Consider the following 24,706-nt stretch of genomic DNA (forward strand, 5'->3'; position numbering starts at 1 on the left):
TGGGAAAGAAAGGGTGGAAAATTGCTACTTTTCACTAGTATTCATCTGAGGGATCAATATTAGATCAGAGTCGCAATTCATGACTGGTGAAAATAAAAGAAGATCTTTATTTGTTGTGTTCAATAGTGTGCTTTTGTATTGCACATTTCCAGCATTTTAAGGCTGGAGATAATTGCTGTATTGTTTAGAATGAGTACCATTGAGATGGGTTACAATAAACATCTGTTATTCAACTCCAAGGTACCCTTGGGTGAGCTTGCGCTTTAGAAATGTATGTTATGTCATGTTGGTTAGTGGTGGAGAATGTGGAATCATTTACAGATCTGCATGCAAATCATTGTGTTTTTGGGATGTATTTGTTGAAGGACATTGGAGTTTCTTTCATTCCGCTGAGGTGTAAGTTTTTTTATTATTTGGCTTTAGGTGAATATTACTTTTTGAGGCATACTTGAGCATTATGCAGCATGATACCATTCTGTATCTATTATGGGGTGGATATATGCGAGAGAATATTCTGTTGAGGTGGTAAACAAATAAGCCAATTTGGGGTGCCTGGAGCCATGTTTTGAGTTAAGTTATAGTATTCTGTGGGAAGTTGGACTTATGTTGAGTGCTGATAGGTTATATTACTATGATTGAATTAACACTGAAATCTACTTTGAACTTTTCTCAAACTTTTGAAAATCCTTCGGCTAAACTGACTCATCTAAGTATCAAAAACTCGAGGTTGATTTAATGGGTGTCAAGAATTGAAGTACAATTTGTGTCATGCTGGCAGCTCGAACGACTGCTGTTATTGATCACTTTAATTTATGCACCCTGAGGAAGCATGTTGTGAAACTGCTTTGAGTGCCCACTTGCATGTCTGTGATCCATTGAAAGTACAGTCATTGGAAACTGAAGCTAGGATGCTGGCACGTTAGTGTCTTTACCGCTATCCCAGAAATTGTATTCTGTCACAGCACAGGAACTGTTTTGCGCAGGGAGTGTTGTGTTGATGAAAACCAATTAAAATATATCAAGGCCATGGTGTTCTCACACGCCTCTGCCCTAGAACTGCTCCCCTGGCTTTTTTTTTTTTTTTAAGTTTGAAGTTTATTAAGGCATAAAGAGAAAAAGACAGGGCATGAAGAAACAATCAGAGGTTATAAAAAACAATAAAACTCTCTTACATCAAAAGAATATTTGAACAATAAAGGATGTGAAACAAAAAACAATGAAATTTGAAATTGCAGAAATATTGAGGGAGAGAAGAAAAACATGAGAGGCATACATCATATGGGTGATAACAAAGAATCAGAAATTAGGATGCATTAATAAATTTACAAATACTAAGATAAAAACAATTCACGGTGGTTTTTGAACTTCAACAGAACGTGGTGGAGAAAGGGGGGAAGGTCTGGCAATTTTAGATAAATATTCGGTGAGGGGGAGCCATAGAAGATCACGTTTAATTGCTAAAGAAATAGGGGAGATAAAATTAGTGTCTAGGCGATGATTGAAACAAACTGCGTTCCACCATGCAGAGAAAGAAACATCTTTAGCCTGTTTCCAATGTGTTGTAATATGATGGAAAGCAATGGCTATCAGGAGATCAAGTAATCTGTGTTTATGGTGGGATCCAGAAAGGTCAGAGGAGAGGGAGCCTAGGAAAATCTGAAGGACAGAAAAGGGGATAGTGAGTTGAAGAAGTTTTTGTATTTGGGACCAAACGAGATGCCAGAAATGGAGAATGGGAGGGCATTCAAAGAGCATGTGCTTCAGATCAGCCAGAGGGCAGGGACAGGACCAACAAGTGGGAGAAGTGTCTGGAGAGAAAGAGGATAAAATTACGGGAGTGTATAATGTACGGTTATAGATAAAAAATAAGGTTTGGGTAGTGTTGGCAGCTCTAGATGTGCTCTGAAGTTTAGACCAAATTTTATCCCAAAAACTAGGGAGCCAATTTTGAGACAAATCATCCTCCCATGCCAACTCAACTTTGGATTTAGTGCGATCAATAGATGTTTGAAGGGATTTATAAAGGAAAGATGCAGAAGGGGATTGGTCGAGAGCATTTGAAATGGAAAAATGAAGTTTAGGAATAGTATTGGTGGCAGGGAGAGAGGAAAGATACTGGGTAAGGGAGGGAAGAAGAGATAGATATTGTTTTCGAGAAGAGGAAGGTAATGAAAATTGAGTTTGAAGTAAGTGGAAGGAGAGAGGGGAAGAGTCAGAGATGAGTTGAGATATCCATTTTAAACCACGGGAGTGCCAAGTTTTCCAGTAGATTGAACGATTTTTAATTTTAAGAAGTTTATTATGCCAAATAGGTTGGGAAGAAGTAGAGGAAGTGGAGGGGTAGGTGGATATCAAATATGGCTGAAGAATAGAACGGGTATGAGAAATGATGGGAGATCGAAGAGAAGTGACGTTAGAGGAAAAGGAAAGAACTTCATTGAATTCATAAGGGTGAAGGAAAGATGATTCCAATGTCAACCACAGCGGAGGATAATATGGAAGATCTGAAGAAATCCAACGGAGAGCTTGTTTCAAGGAAAAAGCAGTATGATATGACTTAAAATTGGGGAATTTAACTCCGCCTAAAGATTTGTCTTTCTTTAAAGCAGAGAGGGCGATTCTGGATTTCTTGTCTTTCCATAAAAATTTCAATAAGATAGAATCTATTGATTTAAAATGATGATTGGGGATGCGAATGGGAATCATAGAAATAGTGTATAGGACCAAAGGGGCTAGCATCATTTTTATGGAATCCAGGCGACCCCACCAGGAAAGAAAGAGAGGGTTCCACCGATTGATGGAAGAGGTAAGTTTACTAGAAAGGGATTCAAAATTAAATTTGAGGGTATCAGAGAGACGAGGAGCGAACCAGACACCTAGGTATTTAATCTTAGAGGGTTGCCAGGAAAACCCGGAGGAATCAAAAAGATGTTTAAGACATAAGGGATTCAGTGGTAGTATTTCACATTTGTCCGCGTTAAGTTTATAGCCAGATACACTAGAAAAAACGGAGACTTGATTTAAGAAGGAAGGTAGGGTTGTTTGAGGGTCCGAGCAATAAAATAAAATATCGTCAGCGTACACCGACAGTTTAACTTGTTGTTGTTGGGGGGTAAATTGAAAACCGGAAATGCTCTCGTCAAGTCTAATTTTGGTTAAAAAGGGTTCTAAAGCTAAAATAAACAAAAGAGGAGATAGAGGGCATCCTTGACGAACTCCCCTTTGGAGGGGAAAATAATCAGAAGTGATGCCGTTGGCAAAGATGGAGGCATGGGGATTAGAGTAGAGTAACGAGATAAGAGAAATGAATTTAGATGGGAAACCGAACCAACGAAGAGCTTGGAACATAAAATCCCAGTTGACTCTGTCAAAAGCTTTCTCGGCATCAAGAGAGATGGCAGCCAATGGGGAAGTAAGGGAAGAGGCTCTACTTAAAATGTTAAAGAAAACACGAGAATTGTCTGTTGAGAGACGTCCTTTAACGAACCCAGATTGTTCCGGACCGATAAGGTCTGGTAGTAGAGGGTCCAATCTAAGAGCTATGATTTTGGCAAAAATTTTATAATCTGTGTTGACCAGGGAGATAGGACGATAATTTTTGCAGAGAGTATGATCCTTGTCTGGTTTGGGTATTAAACAAATTAAGGCTTCTTGGAAGGTACCACGGGAGGAACCAGAATCGACAAAAGACTGAAATAACAGGAAAAGTTTAGGGAGGAGAAGGGAAGAGAAATGATTATAGAATTCAATGGTGAAACCATCGGGACCTGGGGCTTTACCTTTACGTAGGATTGAAACTGCATGAGAGATTTCAGAGGGGGAGATGTCTAGATTTAACGCTTGAAAATCAACATGTGCAGATTGTGGGGAAGGAATATCTTGAAAATAAGCTAGGAGATCATCAGGATCAGGGATAGATTCAGGAGTGTATAGGTTTTGGTAGAAGGAGACAAATTGAGCCAGTATGTCCTTATCTTTGAAGAAGGAAATACCGGTTGGACCTTGTAATGATTCAATCTTTGTTTTTTCCTTGCGAATTTTAAGGTAATTAGCTAATAGTTTACCCATTTTGTTCTGTCCTCCGTAATAACGGGAATTACATTTAAGGAGAGTGTTTGATGCCGCATTAGTGGTAAATTTATTGAATTCAATTTTGGCAGAAATAAGTTCGCGAAGGGAGGAGTCAGAGGAAGAGTTATAGTAGGTGTATTCAAGTTTTTTAATTTTATCTAAAAGTTGAGTTGATTTGGCGATTGATTGTTTTTTCTTTTGAGAGACAAAATCAATGATAAAACCTCTAGCAGCTGCTTTGAAGGAATCCCACACCGTAACAAAGGAAGACCCAGGGAGATGATTGAGAGTAAAGAATTCAGAGGTAAAAGCTGTAAATTTAGTGGAGAAAATGGGGTCCAGGAGTAAAGAGTTATTAAACCTCCAACGTCCTGAGTGAGGAGAAAAGGGAATAAGGTCAATGTCAACAAAAACGGGAGCATGGTCTGAGATTAGAATGGAACCGATGTCCGAATGTGTGGCTAATTGTGCCAGGGGTTTGCTAAGGAAAAGGTAATCAATACGGGATTGGGAGTGATGTGTGGGGGAATAGAACGTGTACTCTTTAAGGTCAGGGTTACATAGTCTCCAAATGTCTACTAAAGCATAATTCTGAAGAGAGGCAATAAACTGAGAATGCATCTTAGAGGGAATAAACTTAACCTTGGAATTTCTGTCAAGAAAGGGGTCCAGAACTTGATTGCAATCACCACCAAAAATAACATATTTCTCATTAATTGTAACTAATTTGTCAGAAATAGCAGGCCAAAACAATTTATCAATGCCTGTAGGAGCATAAACATTGAAGATAACAATAGGAATTTTATCAATAAGAAGGTTAGTAATAACCCAACGGCCATGGTCATCGTTTTCATGGGAGACAACTGAAACATTTAACTTTTTATGACATAAAATAACAGTGCCATTTTTCTTACCCAAAGCAGGAGAATGAAAGACATGTCCTACCCAGCAACGCTTAAGTTTATTAGCCTCCTTATCAGAGAGGTGGGATTCTTGGAGGAGAGCTACATCAGCTTTGAGGCGTGTCAAGTGTGTTAGGACACGTTGACGTTTAATGGGGTTATTTAACCCCTTAACATTCCAAGTAACTACTCGGAATTTGTAACTTCAATAGAATGGTGTGAAAAAAGAATATATTGAAAAGTGAATATGAAAAGAAAGATAACAGTAATAGGCATGTAAGAAACAAGAGGTGAGAGAGAAAGAGAGCAAAGGAGAGGAAAGAGAGTGGAGTAAAGAGATAGGAGAGAAAGAGGTGAATAAGGGTTAGAGAAAGAGAACAGTAAAGAATAGAGAACAAAGCGTGTAGAAAAAATAATATCATAACAGATAAAAAGAGATCAAAAAAGGACTGAGGGATGACGACGCCAGAAGAGGACGACATCAACAACGGAGACTTACATCGTCGAACACCTGAGGAACCAGCGAAGGAACGAAATGGAGGGAAATATAAATACACCGGGATGCAGACACACGGGAAAAGGATCTGTAAGAAGGCAAAAGAGAAGAAGAAAATATTAAAAACACACATGGTAAAGTAATAAAGATTAACATAAGAATAACATAAGAATATGGATGAGATAGACAGGGATGGAGAGCACTCAGTCAGACACAGGGATCAGAAACAACGAGAAAACATGGCAAAAAACAGACAAAACAGAACAAAATGGTCAGACGGGTCGTGCAGTGTCCATGCTCTCGGCTTCATGGCGACGCAGGAACTCTTCAAGGACGAGTGGATCTTCAAAAGTAGTGGTTCTTTCTTTATAGGTGACCTTGAAGAGGCAAGGATGTAATAGACCATATCTGGCGCCAAGGGCTCTCAAACGAGGTCTCAAATCCAGGAACTGTTTCCGACGGTCGGCTGTGACCTTAGCAACATCCTGAGAAAGGTATAATCTACGGCCCTCCCACATAACTTGTTTTTTAGCCTTGACTGCAGAAAGTACTTGGAGGAGATCAGTGTATTGAAGGAACAGCATGATGACACCTCGAGGTTTATCAGAAACTTTCGGGCCAAGTCTGTGCGCACGTTGAATATTCAGAGAGATGGAAGAGGGAAGGTCTAGGATTTTTGGTAGAAAAGTTTGAAAGAAGGCTGTTGGATTAGACCCCTCTGTAAGTTCCGGAAGATTATAGAGGCGTAGGTTGTTTCTCCGGTTGCGATTTTCCAACTCCTCCGACTGTCGTTTTAGGAGAGAGACATCTTTTTCCAAGAGCGAAATTTTTGCACATGAGGTATGAAGAGTCTCTGTCGATTGTTCCACCAAAAGAACCCTTGATTCCAACGTGGACCACTTGTCATGTAGAAATTGTAAGGTTTTAGTAGTTTCGGCCATGAAGGGTTTAAGTGCTCGAAGTTCCTCCAGAATAAGATCCATGGAAGCAGAATGTGATGATGAACCTGGAGATGGAGGATCTTTTTTCAAACGTTTCGTCGAACCAGGTGGTAACAGCTTACTAGTTGAAGTAGTTTTAGGAATTGCGCCGTGAGTAGCGTTAGGTTTGAGAGAAGTGGGATCATCCATATTAGGAGTTGTGGAATCAGAGTCTGAGGAAAGTTGTGGCTTATTTTTTGATGCTGTAAGCTTGAGAGTACGGAGTTTCCCCATATAAGGCAGGAGAAGTAAATACAATGCTACCACAATGTGCTGAGGAGAAAAGTGTTGTAAATAGGAAGCAAAAGGTGGTTTTATAGTGGAAGCACCAAAAAACGTGTATTTACTGCACGAAAAACGATGAAATGCAAGAAAAATAGTTAATTAGAGCAGTCAATAAACATATAACTTTTCCTCAGGTATAGCTAATAAAGTTCCGTGGATATAAACTATCTCCTCATGTCAAAGAGTTTTACACGGAAGCGCTGAATGTAACAGGAAATGTTCAATGAGTGTTAAGCAAAGCAGCGCGCCACTTTATTATGAGGAGATTATCATCATGAGCCATGAGGGAACATTGATGAAAAACGATGTGTAAATACTGGTATTAATTCGAAGAACCAGCAGTGAAATTCACAGATTGAAAGTAGCAGAGCAGAAAAGGGCGTTTTTAAGGCAATTGGTCGGTAGAAATAGCAACCGCATTGCATATGTTGAGGTAGATAGGCGGCGCTCGCTGTGAAGAGAGCGCGCGGCAAATGCAGGAAATGGCGGCCGCCGAGGAGGTGAATAGCGTCACTTACGGAATATTCGCATTCCGACGGGGTAGAGAAATGCTGCTCGGCTCTCCGTGTTCAGCTCATGTTCCGATGCGCAAAAATGGTATTTGCGCTCACCAAGGTCCGGTGTGAGCGAAGAAAGTCGCCGGCTCCGGTGGTCGACTTACGGAGCTCCGGTGCTAAGCCGCCATCTTGTGCGGCGTTCAAGCCACGCCCCCTCCTCCCCTGGCTTTTTAATAAAGGAATCCCATTCCCATATCTGTTTTCCCACGCTAGGGGAATTGTTGTTTTCTCGGTGGTACTGCGTTGCTTGACATTCGTGCGTCGCTGCAGAATGCTTTCTCTCATGGACACATTAGCATATGCCCGCCCAGACTGACAAGCTCGTCTTTCAAGAGCCATTGATGTCACCCCTTTACAAAGAGCCCTTCTATTGGCTAACCTGGCATGATGCAATTGGACCCTTTCTCTGCATGCCTCATTCGCTTGCCTCAAGAGCAAACTCAGTGGAGCTGTGAAGAGGTGATGCCTAGGCGTGAGTACGATTTATATTAATTTAACTTACTAAAGAAATCAGTTGTTATCTGGATTCCAACAGATGTAGCAGAAACTCCAAAATGCTTGAAAACCAACTCTTATTTTTTTAACATGCTGAACTTTGGGTTCATCTGAAACTGCATCTCTGAACGTGCCCTGTACATTACAATTTGAAGTGTTCACAGTATCAGGTCTGTAATGTAGCTCTCGTATCTGTTACATTCAGGTTCCTTCTATGCAGCTGAAATACTTGCCTAATTGTTTTTCATCTTTCACACTTAATTTTTTTCTATGATGTGTATATGGCTTGTTTTCATTTTGCAGTATACTCGGTGTACGTGTATGTTTCGATTGGGTTTAAAAATAAATTAAATCTTTTTTAAAAATGTTATTAACTTTCTTCTATGCGTCCACGGATATGTCTGGCACTCTGATCTTTTTGAGCATATCGTCATCACTTTCCTCTTTCTGCCTTATAAATACAACTGTGCTCCCATTGACAGTTGTTTGATGTTTCCAACCTTGACAGTAAGTTTGTGCACCCTCCTGGGTTGAAACTTGTTTAAAGTTTCTGGAATTAACCACTTAGCTGCATCACTTGAATATTTTCATTAGCTGTAAACTTCACCTTACTGTAGTGATCCACGTGCTAATAGATCTTATTTGTTGCTAAAATTCCTTTTTTTTTTTTATCGTGAGAAGGGGATGGGAACTCTAAAGACAACGTCTCTAGTGGAACGTTGAAATATAATATAATCCCACCTCCATATAGTAGCAGTGACATTTCTTTTGTTCCAGGTGGGAGCATTTGCTTTGAAAACAAACTAAACTCATTACATCTGATTACTTGTGCTTTGCACATTTTGCCATATTCTCGTTTTAAAATCAAATGACTCATTGGTGTATAAGGGAATGTGGGCCGTGTATAAAGTTTTCTCAGCAATCCTTTTTTTCCCTTTATTTCCAACAGCCCATCTGCAGTTGAGCATCTCTGGCTGGAAAGCAATGCCAAATCAAACGTTACATCTCAGTCGTCTGCGATGGGGAATAGCAGGTCCATCGGAAGTTACCTGGGTTCAAACGATGTTTCGGGTTCCACACAAGATGGCTCATTTTCATCACGTTTCACATTATCAGGACGACAGGTTACATCGATGAAGAGCCGAGAGTGTTCACCTCCAACCGAAGGACAGCAAGAACATTCTTCCATTGGCCAAACGCTCCTGAACTTTAATGCCACTGGAGGCACTGTTGGTGGACCACAGCGGGATGACAAACAGAGTTTGTTTCTGGCTAGCTCCAATGGCTCTGCCAAAACTGTCAACAGCACACAGCTGTCGAGCATAATGGACAATGGCCTTTTGCAGCACAGCCTTGGGATGGCATCAGCAGGAAATGGCGAGGGCAGCCCGGTTCTGCAGCATACTGGAATAAACACTCACCCGCAGCCCCCCTTGCCTGAAAAGAAGAGGATATCTGAGGGAGAGCGTTCTTTTGGGTCAATTTCCCCATCTTCCAGTGGCTTCTCCAGCCCACACAGTGGCAGTACGATTAGCATTCCGTTTCCAAATGTCCTTCCTGATTTTTCAAAACTTTTGAGCGCTTCTCCTTTGCCAGGTGAGCACTTTATTCTGCTCTGCGGTGTGCCTTTGATATTGGAGTTGAAAATCTTTTTGTGCCTTAAAAAATCATTCAGAGGTCAAAAAATTGGTAAATTACATACATTTTCATGCACTCTATACAATATATATCTTTTTAATAATGAAAGGATGAATTCATTAAGTTTGTCCTGGGTGCCTAAATACAATTGGAAAATTAAATCGGTTCTCTTTCATGAGGCTTTGTCCTTCTCACATTTTGCCTTGTTGTGTTTCTGTGTATTTTGTATGAGCTAGTACACATTTTCCTAGTTCTAACTAGAGAAGCTACTTATGCAGTTATCCGCAGAGGGCAGAAAAGAAACGCGAAGCAGGCAAGCCATCATGAGAGGACCCAAAAGAATAACGTCAAAGTGAATAAGTCATCTAAAAGTTAACACTTATGAAATTTTTTAAATATGTGTCTCAATCAATATAAATCATTTTCTAGCTAATAATGCAGAATAAATATAGAAATGTTATTATACTAAAGTGCATGTAAACGTGCTTGTAAACAGCATTGAAATGCATGCTGTGATGTACACCGCTGGTAATTATGCATCCGTTCTTAACCAGTCTCTAATTTCTTAGTGTCATGATTGCAGGCTTATAGATAGTTTACCAATAGGATTTCTGTGCATCTGGTTTCAACATATGCTCACCCACCTATATTGATAAAGCATATGTGACTGATTTAGAGTTTCAGCATTGTCGCCACTCACTTACACATTTCTAGGGCACTGAATGATGTCCACAGACAATTCTGACCTCCTAACATCATATGCTCACATCATCATATTCAGTTGGAAGGCGGCATGGCTTTCTTATGTTATCACCAATTTATTTTTTCCTCCTTATCATCAATGGTAGTAATGCCATTCTAAAATACAAGCTACCATCCAAAGAGAAAATTGATTTCTGTTTTTGATTTTTGTTCTGGAAGATGAGATTGGTTAAGCCCCTGTTCACTCAGTGAAAGGCATTACGAAGTGTTTATTACAGGGATCTGGTGAGACAGTATTCAACAGGACTAAAGCTAGCACATACCATCAATGTTGTAACTTACATCATTCCATTAAGGCATACCATTGTCCCAGTTCTAACTAGCTAGGTTTGAAACTTGATGGGCTGTACGATTGTTGTAACAATAGAAAGTGTACTAACCACACCAATGTAAATAAACTTTCCTCACAGTGCCTTAAAGAGCTATGCAGAACAAAGTTCTGTATGACCATCACACATATGTTGCAAATAGTCTAGTCACAGAAGATGCAGATTCTAGGATATCGCCATGAAGCGTGCAAAAGCAATGCACGTTCCATGCAGACTCTCCTACAACTGGGAGAGATATTCACTTAAAATCTCTGCATGAAGCGCTCGCGAGGAAGCGAAAAATTATACATGATTTTGCCTGAGACTATTCTAGATATGAGTATACGTCACACCTGTGTTTTTAATCAATATGTTAGAAATACAATTTTGCAAAAGTTTTTTTCTCAGTTGTTTGATTTGTCTGCACCCACATGTTTTTGCATTTGAGTTTATGCTGAGAATCTTTTATTGCACCATTCTTCTCTACTCTCTATATTAGCCCTGTTGTCCGCAACTCCAAATTTGTTTCTTAATGAGGCTGGTGGGGGCGGAGGGGGGGCGTGTCCCCTCCCTTTATATGTCAGTCCGTTACTCTTCTGATCTCTCCTCCTCCCTCTCCTTATGTTCTCTTCTTCTCAAGCCTGTTTAACGTCTAGCTTTGAACCCACAACACAGAATACTCCCCTACTTTCCCCTATTGTCTCTCTTACAAATGCCTTTTTCCCTTACTCTCATAGATTCTCCCTTGTCGATCAATCACTGCGTCCCTGTACTTCTTGAATTTCGCAACTTGCTGCTGATGCTGCTAAATAGTACAGCTCATTTTGGCTCTGCCTATAAGCATCTTTTTAAACTTCTTTGTTATTTTCTTATCCAGTTGTAATTATGTTTTGGTTTTAGAATTTTATTTTTCGATTAAGAATTTACATTTCTAAGTTATTGTTTTTTCCATTAATTTAATTGGAACTAAATGAGTCAAGCAATTATTGACATTGATGTCAATCCATTCTTCCAATTTGTAACTGAATAACTTTGTTGTCTTAATCCTTGTTCTGCTCATGTTTGGGTCCTTCACCACTAATAGTGCACCCTTCCTTTCAATACTCATATAAGGCTTGATTTCCTGGCGTAAAGCTATGTGTTTTCCATGATTCCTAGACTAGTATGGAGCTTGAGATCAGTGACGAGTGGTGAACGATTACATTATTTCTTTCCCTCATGGGAATTTTCTTTCTCTATAGAATATCCAGTTGATAAACACCTTACTGTGAAATTTGTCCAAGACACCTCCAAGTTCTGGTACAAGCCAGATATTTCAAGAGAACAAGGTAATGCAAATTCATTCAAAATTCTCAGCAAATTGTCTTGTATCCTGTAAAGGTTTTGGGTGTATGGGTTATTAGATGACCATGAGCATCAGCATCTAGGGGAAAACCATGAGCAATGATAGTGTATCCAATTGTAGTATATTGGGGGTCTTTTTATGTTTTGCTATATTAACCCACTTGAATTCCACAAAGACTATGAAATTGTCATCAATTCCCATGAACCTTTGCTAAAACACCAGAGAAGAACCACAATGTAACATTGCTGCTATCACAAAACAAAGGCCCTTACTCAGCATTCCGTTCATCATTTGTTTGCATAGCACTTTTCACCCTAAGTGGGATGGGTATGCCCGGACGTGGGTCCCTTGCTCACTGGATTCAAGCTAGCCTGGCTGATGAAGGGTAATACCTAGAAACCCGTCCCAGGATGCTTGTTTCCGGTCCAGGGAGGGCCTGGCTTGGCAGTGCGGTGTGGACTGTTCCCATGAGGCAAAGGGTCAAGACTGATTTGCATATGGCTGGGTCTAAAGTGGGGTGGCATGGTGAGCAAAAGAACGATTGATTTAATCCAGATCTCTTGACTGGGGGTGAATGTATGATTCATTCAGCATTTCGTCCATCATTTGTTTGCTTAGCACTTACTTAGAGTTTAGCAGATTGTATACTCCATCACAAATGTGATGGATATCCTCTCCTCCTTAATACATATGCATGGTAGCTTATAGCACATGTATAACGGCGGATGGGATATCTATCACATTTTGATGGAATATCCCGTCCACTAAACTCTAAATAAGGCATTCAATATTATGAGGCTTTAACCCCTTTGCTGCGGGGGTTATTCCCCCGCTGTGCTGGGGGGGGGGCGCACAGCGCCCGCATGCTCATGACGAGCTGAGCTCGTCATGATCTACGGCGCTCCTGTGCTCATGACGAGCTCAGCTCGTCACAGGTGCATTGGCTCCGTGGAACGTTCAGCACAGCGGGGGAATTCTCCCCGCACCTGAGCGTTCCACGGGCCATGACGAGCTGAACTCGTCATGAGCACCGGAGCGCCGTGGCTCATGACGAGCTCAGCTCGTCATGAGCATGCAATAGGTTAACACTTCAGAAGCACCAATCCAGTCAAAAAAGGCTGAGCAGTGCATTGCACAACTGATCTTGGGGGTTGCTCTTTGGGTTTTACACACCATCCTGACCAAACTGACTTCAAGTGAAAAAAAAATAGTTTCAAACTTAATTTGCAAGAATAGCAGCACAGAAGTAAATGCAAAAAATTGTTATAATTTGTAGATACTGAAACTTATGTGTGCAGCAGTTATTCTTATTGAAAGCTCTTTCCACATTCCCTGCAAAATCAGCCTATGCAATTGTGCAAACCAGAAATATAAGAAAACATTTTTTGTTGTAAATTTTAAGTATTATTCAACATGAGTACTTTGTACACTCGGCAATGACCTTACATTGCTATGTTTTACACAGATGTTCTGTATCTACAGATGATCAATATGTTTATTTGATTACGACAATTACGGAAATAGTCATTGTAGACATGAACAAGATTAGTGGAACAGGAGTGTCTTCTTTGCATTGTATGAGTGAGATGTATGCTGTTAAATTTCAACAAAAACAGAATGATCGGAAAACCTCCTGTTAGATTTAAAATTACTTTACTGCTGTTCTTTGTATATCTCATAACTGGCCAATTGTTGATACATCTGATATTGGCTTGGAAATTGCAGAATTACACCTGAGCACTGTCTTTTGTTTCGACTACCATCTTCTAACTTGAGTTTATCTGCTTGCAGCCATCACAGTGCTGAAGGACAAAGACCCAGGATCTTTTGTTGTTCGTGATAGCCACTCATTCAGAGGAGCATACGGCCTGGCCATGAAGGTGGCAACACCGCCACCATCAGTGATCCAGCAAAACAAGAAAGGTACTACATCTTTTTCTGTTCAAAACATGTGTATTGGAATTTAGAATAAAATGTGAATGATTTACAGGTAAGAATGTCCATTAGGGCCTATAAACAAATCAAGGAGATGCACCAACTTTCACAGAATCAAAGTAGGACATAGAGGTAATCCTAATATGTGAATTACATGTTAATACTCTTTGATTCGCGGAATACACCGATTGATAATTTAGCAGTGACATCATAACCTTTATAGTTTGTAAAGTCCCTACAGCAGTTTGTCCAATTCAGACCAACAAATGTGACTTACTGGAATGCACAAGGAACTCTGTGTTTAAAAAGCAAATTTAGGCAGCTTTCATCCCCTACATTCAGGTGAGTTGGCTACTATTTTATGGGAACAAGGAGCTAACTGAAATCTTAAGTGATAGCACTGTTTAATCAAATGAGGTTGTGAATTTGGAAGTACACAACAGGTCATAGAACTAGATAGTGACATACCCGTGATACCTTGGATACATACACGTGTGGCTGAATGATAAGATATCGAGGTTGATACTATTGGCCTACAAAACAATGCAACCAATGCATAGCTCCCTGCTACTACATTACAAGGGGGTAAGTGTAGATTTACCATGCTTAAATCCACATCCACTTTCATTAGAGTTACCATTTGGTGTAGAGCATAGACTGGTCTAGTGGTTGCTATAATTTTGTGATGATTTATATTGTGTGCAACATAGAGATCCAATACCCAGGTTTGTACATACTACTTGCAAGAAAATCTCGAACGACACTTCGTAGCATTTGCCTACTGAAGTATGTTGTCCTCGGAACATGGTCCACAATGCAAACACATTAAAGATCTTCATGTGTGTACTAAAAATATACAACCCAGTGCAGGTGCACTTCATGTGTGCTTAGTGAAGATGCACAACCCAGACTCGATATCTTGAAATGTCTCAGTGAAACTGACCTCAAAAAGCAGATATCGGCGACAAAAAAGTCAGAGATTCACCTTGTGGCGTATGAAGCCAATGCAATGAATTTTAATAAGTGTAAAAACATGCAATGACTGCGAGTTCGATACTGCCTTGGCAAAGCGGTTAAAATCTCACATACTTACCCAAAGTGTTCTAGCAGAGTAACCCCTTCGTTTGTTTGCCATCTTGAAGCAGTACCCTGCCAGGTGGTATTTGATTCTGATATCTGGAGGACTGTCCTTAATCAGTAAGTACGTCCTATGTCTCGGCACTCATGTATTTTACTCCTCTTCTGATTCTGAATTCTAATATTACTTATGGAATATGGGTGCTTACCTATTTTGCCATACATCTGAGCACATTCAAACCAGTTGTATTGAGGCCCTGTTCAAATGTCGGGTGCAGCTGAGCGGAAAACACTGGGAAGAAAGTATGTCCTTTCCACTTCTTATCAGCACTGGTGTGTTGTGACTTGAGGAGCATTGAGGGTTGTGCTACTGTTAGCATGAAATTCCATGTGCCTCGTATTTCTTGACTGACTACTTTGTTTTAAATTGCCTGAATTAGGCGCACCATTACGCCGTTGCTGTCAGTGATATGTTATACAAGTAGGAGTGAGCTACCTGCAGTGACGTTGTACATCGTGAACAGAATGTAGCAACGCTGTTCTACGTAAACAAAAGCACTTGCGTGGTCAGAATGTATTGCAATTGCCACTTTTTAGAAACAGGCATTGGCATACCATTCCTGTGAATCTATTTCAGCACAGGTGCATCCCACAAGTTTCTTGCAATATGTGGAATGATAGGATGAGAAAAGTTGAAATGTATTGTTTAAGTGGACCATGACCAATAGACCAGCGCATTCATATTAATATTGAATCTGGAGTACTCACAAGAGTAAAGCAAATTTAACCCATTACTGAGTTTTAAAGGGAAAATTACGGTGACTGCTCAAAACAAACAACATGTCTAGATCCTGTAGTTAAGGCTTAGTGACTATTATGTGTTTTATGCAGAATACTGCACATATTGTAGTTTCTGCTTCTTTGGAAGGCTAGCAGAATTGTTGTTGCTTATGTTTAGGTGATAAGCCAGATAGTTATTTTCAGGATTCTAACCAATACTATGGGCTGGTTATCCTGTTTATGAAGCAAATGGGCTCAATTTGGCCGATCAATGGGAAAGCCCACTTTCAGAAGAATTGTTCAATAAATTGTGTTTAGCCTTTGGCCTCTTAGGTTTGCAACTCAAAAGGAACTATTAAAGTGATTGTCAATTACTTTAGTCTTATGATGATAATGTTGGTTGCTAATGGAGGTTGCATTTTTGATTTTAATATTGTGGGACCATTATCAGGAAGATAAATGGTTAGCTTGTTTGTGGTCCTGGGCAAGAGAACTAAGACCTCTGGGTAGGTACTTGTGATAGATCATTTATCAATTTCCTTGAAGAAAATGGTCCTTAGATTGGATCACCAGGAGCAGAATTTTTCGATGTGTTAGAGGTTTGCGATTGAAATTTTATCACAGGGCATTCTCTGTCTTCTTTGCTTTGCACTGTTCAGTTTAATTGGTTCGACCTGGCCTGGGCAAATATTCTGCAGCCTTCCCTTTTTCTGAAATCGACTGCATAATTGATAGTTTTTATTCTTATGATCTGTGTGTTTCTACCTGTCATTTTGGGAGGTATCTTTTTGGTTTAAGTTTCTTGAGTGCTACTTATTGTGGCTGGGTGTGTCTGTACTGATAATTCATTTGTGTTTTAGGGCAGCCTGTGAAATGTGGTCTTGATATTTAAATTTGTAGGCCTTATTGGTACGTTCGGTCAATAAAGTGGGTTTTTGTGAAATTAACTCTTTTCAGTGCCTATTGCAAAACCATTCAACATTAATGCTTCTAGTAGAGGTAACCACAGGCTGCTTGGAGGTTGCTGCTGGCATTACTTACCATTTTACCATTACAAATAACCAAGTTTGACAGCTCGGCTGTCAGAAGGGATAATTGGCATTATATATTTTTGTAAGCAAATGGCTTGGAGGCTCCTGTGTTACTGGAGCACATTGGCATGTCAGTGATACCAGTCTCCTTCACAGGACTGTGACTTTCTATGCATTTTCTGAAATTGCATCATCTATAATTTGAGGGAATTGGAAGACCAAAGAAGTCATTGCTCTGTGTTCTCTCTGGCAGCCATTGCTGCCACTGGCCTCTACTTTCCAGTGCTAAGTGTGAAGTGCACAACATAAGGATAGGAAAATGAGTGCCTCTTTGATTTGTTACTTCTAGTATAGACCAATATGCCATACTGGACAACTTATTTATTCACTTGTTGTTAGGTCAAAGTCAACACTCAGTACTAAACATTCAGTTTGGCAAGATATGCCAGAATACCTGTGCCACTGACTTGTCCCTGTGTGGAATAGAAGGTGCAGACCCGTATGCAGAGAGCCAGATTTAGGCTAGTTTAAGTGATGTAGTCAATAAGAAGTATTGAATAGGAAAAGTTAAAGTATAATTTGGTGAATGCATGTTTTGTTACAGATATAAATAGAGCGCGTGGCTCATAATTCTACATCTGACATCGATCAATGTTCCTAAAATTTTATTTAAGAATTCAATTTGTCATTCGGTCCGAAAAACCTTTATTTCTACAGGCCATTGATTTGTGCTATGTTAAGCTGTATTTGCAAAATGTAAATGCTGAACAACAACTTTTCACTAGGTATGTTTGATATGGTCAACTGACACTTTATTTGTATTTTCATAACAGCTGGCGATTTAACAAATGAACTTGTTCGACATTTTCTTATTGAATGCACCCACAAGGGAGTACGACTGAAAGGATGCCCGAACGAGCCATATTTTGGTAGGTATCATAGATGAAATGTAATAAGAATGTTCATGATGGATCAGTTCCGTTAAGAAGCCCACATTCTTCCATTGTTATATTTAAATTATGGGCATTTTCTATGTCTTAACAAGTTCTGGCTGGGTGGGCAAGCCGTAGAGCATGGTGAGGAAAAGTGTTGTTGTTTAGAGACCAGGTAAAGACGAGGTCCTAAAGCCAGCTCTTTGGTGATCAGCAAAGGAGAAAAAACATTTACTTCCAGGCGTGGCATATGAATGAAGGAATGCTCAAAATGGAGAGAAAATGACTATCCCAAGATATATATGTAATTTAGTCAGTTGATCGATGACTGCGCAGCCAGCCGCTGGCAAAAGGGAAAGTTTGCATGCAACAACATTCTCTTGTAATCTCGTCTTTGCCAGGGTCTGCACAGTTTGCTGAGGTCAAAGTTTTCAGAGTGATCATAGAGTATCTTGCATTTTTATTGAGAACTGTGGGCGTGTTAGATTAATCATCACTAGTATTACGGGAGTAGGGTTCATGTGATGTTCACTGCTCGGAACGCATTGGCAGAGGCTTTGTTTTAAGTATCTATAATATGCGAGCAATGTGAGTGGTGTGCAGAAATATCACATTTTCTTTTTCTGCATATTATGGCATGGCATCTCATGTTTCGTTATGTCTTGGATGCTAAATATTTTTTAACTTAAAAAAAGACCCTCAAATCGCATACAGAAAGCATGGTCAGATAAGTTTTGGCTTTGCATGACATACTCAAACGCAGAAAAATACATGAAGTTGGCGGTCATCCTCTTATTATTTTCAGAGGTGGCTGAAAATATTTATCTGAGCTGATTCGTTTATTATTCAACTAAGATGTCAATTAGCAAACAAACATGGTAGTTTGCAGCAGAGGTTAGCTGTAAACGCCCCTAACCTAAGTACTTTGCCTATGGTGGTGAGCAGTTGTGTGGTCTTTAAGTAAAAGTGAGTGGACATTATGTTTAAGGAAGTATCTATAAACATCCTATTTGCCTTTCTTTTCTTAAACTTGCTTCCCAGTTTTCCCTACCTTTTTCTGATCAGTTGCTTCGATTTTCGTCCATTGTTTTAGTACTTAAGGAAAACTCCACTACACCTACTTGCAGCCTTTTCTTCTCGCCAGAAAGTGATCCTATGATAAAACTGCATTTCTCCTAATATACTTCACTCCCGTTGTTTTCACGTAAGGGAATACAAAGGCGGAAGGATATTTTGAGACCTTTTCACTTGTCCTGGAGCACCAGGTGGTTACTGTGCAGCATCCACATTGTCTACTGTTGTTTGGCATTGTTGTCCCAGTACTATTTGAATACCAATTGAATAAGCAACACTTGCATATTTGGCTTTCCTACGCGTGAGAGTGAGCTTTGAAGGTTAGGTCAAGGATGTTGGGAAGTGGGATCTAAGCAAAGATAAAGCATGACAGTGTAATAACTCTGGATAAAATCAGTGTTTGGCCAGATCTATATCTCCTAATGCACATAGAATCCTAACTTGAGGGCGGTTAGGGTGCATTGTGGAGTGAAGCCTAAGAAATGTGTGCCATGACTCCTAGCCCCCATGCACATTTTCTTCTGCCCACTAGCCCCCGGCAGGATTAATGCTGCCACCAGTCACTCCATACTACACTTTTTGGCCCATGACTAAACTTGAGTAACTGTGCTCTGTTACAAATCTATTCCTGCACCTTAGACTTTATACTTGGTTGGTGCAAATCAGTAGTAATCTCAAAACTCACATTTTAATAATCTGTTTAGCATGCAAAACGGTATCGCTCTCCCCCTCACTCACTGTGATGCTATATTTCCCATTCTGTCTATGTCTGTGTATAGTTATTGTCTTCAGTTCACCATGTAAGCTTACCAGCATCGCCTCACATTTTGGCTACTTATCCTGTTATGTACAGTGCTCTTCAAGCCTTTGGGGCTCTGATTATGCTATATAAATATCTCAAACAGGATCGACTAAATTGACGAAGTATTGAGCATTTACTGTACTTGGCTTGCAGTAGTAGTAATGTCTTAAAATGCTAATGTTTCAGCTGAGTGAGACTAAAAAAATTATTCCAAATCTTTTTGCACCTTTGTTTCCAAGGATCTGCCTCCCCTATGTTGTCTTTTGAACATCTATATGTATACATTATTTGATTTTACTGATCTGAGATTCAGTTTTGATTTTTTTTTTGTGGCTTATGTTCTAGCATTGTTTTGTGCATGATCCTGGCTGCCAAACGGTGCTCTTGCAGTTCTTTTAATGCAGTTATGATGTTGTCATGTTTTTCGCAGTTTAGAACATTTGGGAATTGATTTGAATATCTGCATCCTGTGCATGAATGTCTTGAAAAGGCCAGTGTAGCTCTTATTGCAGTAGTCGGTTAGACAACGAGTAGCTATCTGGTTATAGTAACAGAATAGTTTGATTAAAGGAATGGTATGACTATGAGAAGCATTGTCTGGTGGAAGTTGGTACTATTAGACAAACCCATCCATTTATGTGGAGGGACACTTTACTCATGTAATATGCATAGTATATTCAAATCTTAAAAGAGGTTTTTAAAGGTTTTGAAATGCACAAGCATTTAGAACAAAGAAATAGAATCATACTGATGCACGTAACTACTTGCTTTATTCATGTGGGCGTTTCTGTGGCTTCAGTGGCGTGAAAGGGGAATTGTCATGGGAATTTGGTGTGAATGCTCTGAACGCCCAGGCAATTAAAACATTCCCACTTTTAAACACATGTACATCACTGACTAATCCAGTTGCAGGTGTTGTAGAAAGGATAGATGCAAATCACTTGGTAGTTCTAGGAAGAAGTGTTATTCAAGCATAAAATCCCATTTCTCAAAAAATACATCAATCAAAAGAAAAATGTACTTATAGGGAAGCAAGCGTGTATCAGCTTTATTATAGAACTGTGTGGATTTACATAGCAAATTTACAGTATACGAAAGTTAGATATGTGACTAAGCCAGAAAAATTGAGTTACCCATTGCTGTGCAAATTACATCTATGCATAGGCATGACATCTTATGTCCAAATTCAATCTTTTTCCGATTATAAGCATATAATCATTAAAAAATAAAAGCATAATATATAATTCATTAAAATCCATTAAAAGTACATGGGGGGGGGCATCATGATCATACAATGTTACCCCAAGCTTATAAAATTTCAGCCAGAAGCATCAGTGCACAGATTAAATGAAAAATAAATAGAATGTTCAATTTATTGCAAAATCGACAATTATTCAAAAAGCACCTCTGATTGTGAAAGAGGTTAAAAGTAATTTAGACCAGTAAAAGAGATGGAAATCAATAGACTTCCTCCACTGTAAGGCGCTTTTTAAAAAACGCTCTCACAGAATGGCACACAGAATGTTCAGGCAGCAAAGGAAGAAAAAAAAGTGCAGGCTTATATTGATGAAAAACCCGATTTTTAAAGATTGTTACCAAATACTTGCGTCTTGGGGGTTGATAAAATGTATAGAAACCTAGAAAATGAGCCAAGGTTTTGGGGGAAGACTCACCGCATGGCCAAGTAAAATAGACTTAAGATCAAATTCTCATTGGGAAACGGAGCGGACATCTGATAGACTCCATGCAAAATTTCGCATGTTTTAATATATATATTTATTTTTTTGATTTGGACATATTGCGTTTTAGAAGACAATTCTTATGTGTAATAGTGTAAAATGGGTATGCCGCCATCAGTTCTTAATACATGCTCACGTGTGGTTTCTTAACAGTGAACTTGCAAGATCTGTGTAGTGTATTTTGTTGCAGGTGTAATATACATTTGGGAAACCTTACACTTTATTTATTCGGGCTCTCATTGCTGGGGCTACACCTACAAACCACAATAATAAATGAATACTCCAAAGCATATTTCTCTTATCTTGTATGTTGTTTGATGATAAAGGCAAGTTCAACTTTCACGGGCACATGGAATGATTCTCCATAATTCATTTTGCTTTTCTAACCACAGGAAGTTTGACAGCTTTGGTGTATCAACATTCCATCACTCCACTGGCACTGCCCTGCAAACTACTCATCCCTGACAGAGGTATGCTTGGTTAACCACAAATGAAGGAAATGAAGTAAAGTGATGCTTGACTCGAGAGCCGTAATTAATTAATATTTTTTTAGCAATCTGTTTAAATGAGCCAGTGAATTTGCAGAGAGAGCTTTAAGTTAAAGCTATTTATTGTGAAGCAACAGTTCTGTGCAGAGTGTATTTCCATAGGAGAGTCACCCCAAAAAAAGATACTAGAGAAAGTAAATGCATAGAGCGGCATAGTTTGTATTGTAGTCTGATTGCTGATCGTGTTGTGTTTGTATGTTTGTTTCAACCATCATGTTGTCACAATATTGGTACACTGTAGGACTAATCTTTTCCTCATCACAGACAAATACAATGTTGGTTATCCTGTAAAGTAGAAATAACATTTGCTAATCATAAATTTTCCAAGTGACTGAATTTTCTAATGTTCAAAATATGAGTTATGAACTCAAATATGTATTATAGTTTTACATGAAGACAAACCATATCTCTGTATCATAGCTACCGGAAGGCAAGTTCACTGCTGCATGATTCACAGTATCTGTACACACCTCTTAGTTGCATGTGTTATTATTGAGTGCTTGCCTTTGAAAGATGGCTTTATCACCGACCATCTTTATTCATGTATGGGATCTATTTTGCCTACCCACAGCACAAAAGGGTGGATTCATCCGGTACGAAAATGGAAGTGTATAGTCATGATGCCAAGATGTGTTGTATAGAGGGCATTGAGATCTTGCCACTGCAGTATGATTCTTTACATTTTGTTAATCCACACACCCTGTGAGACCCCAGCACTCCTAATTTGCAAGTGTTGTGGAGCTATTGGTGTTTTTGTTTGTATATATGTGCATTTTCAGTACACTGCGGAGTTTACAGCTTAGTAAATCAGAAAGGATTTCTAAAACACATGTATTTCCTGGAGTATTTCTTTTATTAAGCTTTGAATTTCTACCTGCGGGTTCTTTTCTGCTTTGTTTGATTCTCTGCATGTTTTATCAATGTTGCTGGACAGTCATTTTGCTGTGTTGGGAAAGCAACAAAAAATCTGGATGTCTATTGCAGACTGGGATTGGGAGCAGACCGAATAATTTCCTGAACATAGGTTTTGTAATGAGCCTCAGTTGCAAACAACTTAGTTCAGCTGAGCACACTGTAATAATTCAAATGAATCATTTATTAGCTGAGAGAGTAATTTTAAATTTAGCCACTCAATTTCCTCTTTGGCACTGGCGTGCTTAAAACCTGATTTTTGTAAATGACTCAAGTACTCTGAAGCGGATGTTAAACTTTAAATACATTATTTTGTGCATAATGTATTCACTCAAAGATATGCCAGCAGTGTCTTTGTGTGTCAGTTTGGTATGTCCTCATTAATCATTTTTCTTATTACTATTCTATGGTAGATCCATTGGAGGAGATGACCGAGTCATCCATGCAGAATGCTGCAAACTCAGCTGCTGAACTATTGAAACAAGGGGCAGGTCAGTGCATCTGTCTCTCTCTAGATAATATACAACTGTCTTTAATGATAAGTTATTTGTAAAAAGACATTTTGTAATTATTTGTACAATGAATAGTTGTATTTCTACGTCCATTTCTACCATGTGAGAATGCAAGTGTGTAGATGGAAAGGGAAAATATATTGTTTACGTGTATTGTGTCCAAAAATGCAGAAGCCTCCTGCATTCTCTATTCCACCCTCTGTAGGATTCCCTTCAAATTTCACCTTTCATAACTATTTTTTGCTCCAATTTAACATAGGGCTTGTGTTAAAGATTTCAAGTCCTACCGTTTTCACATCTACATGTATGACCTCCTCGGGCTCTGTATTATATGTATGACAACTGCACCCGCCTTCAAAACAGGATTGTCTAGAAGAGGGATCTCTAAAACCGCAATTGCTGAATATAACTACATTCACAAAAGTAACCGGGCTTGTATGCTTCGAACATCCCAACATTTACTAGCAACAAGAATAGATAAATAAATATATAAAGGAATATATTCTCTTTGTCTTCAAGCTGTTCCTCCTATTGTGAGAATAGCTCACTTTTCTGGCGTGTTCACATAAGTGCTCCTTCGGAAGCAGAAAGTGCATACTTTACTACAGTTTCTAGTTTTCAGTGTTGTTGAATAGCTACATTACTGCAGATCCAAAGCACCTACATGACCCGGTTCTTGCTTGCCCATTTTGACTCCCAGTGCCGGGTAACTTGAAAGCTGGTATTGTGATGAATTTGCAATACAACCTGTTAAAGTTGGGCTCTTAAATGGTTTGGTGCAAAGAGGAACAGAAATAGAAATGTTGTTTTCATACAGAATAAATAACTCCAGTCTCCTTGTAGGGAAATACACACTAAAGATATGCTCATCAGTAAGTGTATTGGACGTAGGTCAAGCTGGCAGGTGAACTTGTCAGATCTCCTTGCTACTTACTGTTCATTATTCAGGAAAATGCAAAAATATCTAAAAAGTGTACACACGTCAAGCATTCTGTTCCCAATATATCACTTTGGAGGGGGGGGGGGGGGGCAGAGATTCATACCCTGTTTTGCCTATTCATATTTTCCTGCGAATCCCAAAGTTCAAATAAGCTTGTGACTCCCAAAGTTCAAATAAGCTTGTCCATACCATGACTTAAGCAGGACCTGACTTGCTTCCTAGAAGGTACTTACAGTGTGAAACTTCAGCATATGTATTTTCACATTAAAAGTGTAGAAAACTGCTGAAGTTCTTTTGCTATGCGATAGGATGAAAGCATTACTAGAACAACACCCTGCGGGTAGCAGCATCAGCTGCCTCCTTAACCTCCATTTACTTTTAGAAACTCTCCACTCTTGGAGTCGTCAATGTACCAGCCTCTGTCACAAACTGCAGAGGATCAGGGCTTTCTCACACACTGAATAAAGCATACAGCCCCTTCCCATGCTAGTTATTTCAAAGAGTACCACTTCTTGAAATGTTACCCTCATCAGCAGGGGAAGCACATGGTACCCCTGGCGCAGTAGCCTTTTACATTTAGTAGTT

The 24,706-nt window shown here is 39.4% G+C and overlaps 1 protein-coding gene across 6 annotated transcripts in view; it reads left to right on the forward strand.

Moving 5' to 3' along the window:
- TNS3 (tensin 3) overlaps positions 1-24,706 on the forward strand; it is an 838,360-nt gene that overhangs the window by 792,369 nt on the left and 21,285 nt on the right. For all 6 annotated transcript variants that reach the window (XM_086964904.1, XM_086964903.1, XM_086964909.1 and 3 more), the window contains 6 exons: positions 8,736-9,382; positions 11,736-11,822; positions 13,631-13,762; positions 17,496-17,591; positions 21,602-21,679; positions 23,083-23,160. In XM_086964904.1, coding sequence (XP_086821030.1) covers positions 8,736-9,382; positions 11,736-11,822; positions 13,631-13,762; positions 17,496-17,591; positions 21,602-21,679; positions 23,083-23,160 — 1,118 coding nt within the window. The remainder of the gene's footprint in view (positions 1-8,735; positions 9,383-11,735; positions 11,823-13,630; positions 13,763-17,495; positions 17,592-21,601; positions 21,680-23,082; positions 23,161-24,706) is intronic.

This window comes from Lissotriton vulgaris, chromosome 4_1 (assembly GCF_964263255.1).
Source record: "Lissotriton vulgaris chromosome 4_1, aLisVul1.2, whole genome shotgun sequence".
In the NCBI taxonomy this organism is placed as follows: Eukaryota; Metazoa; Chordata; class Amphibia; order Caudata; family Salamandridae; genus Lissotriton; species Lissotriton vulgaris.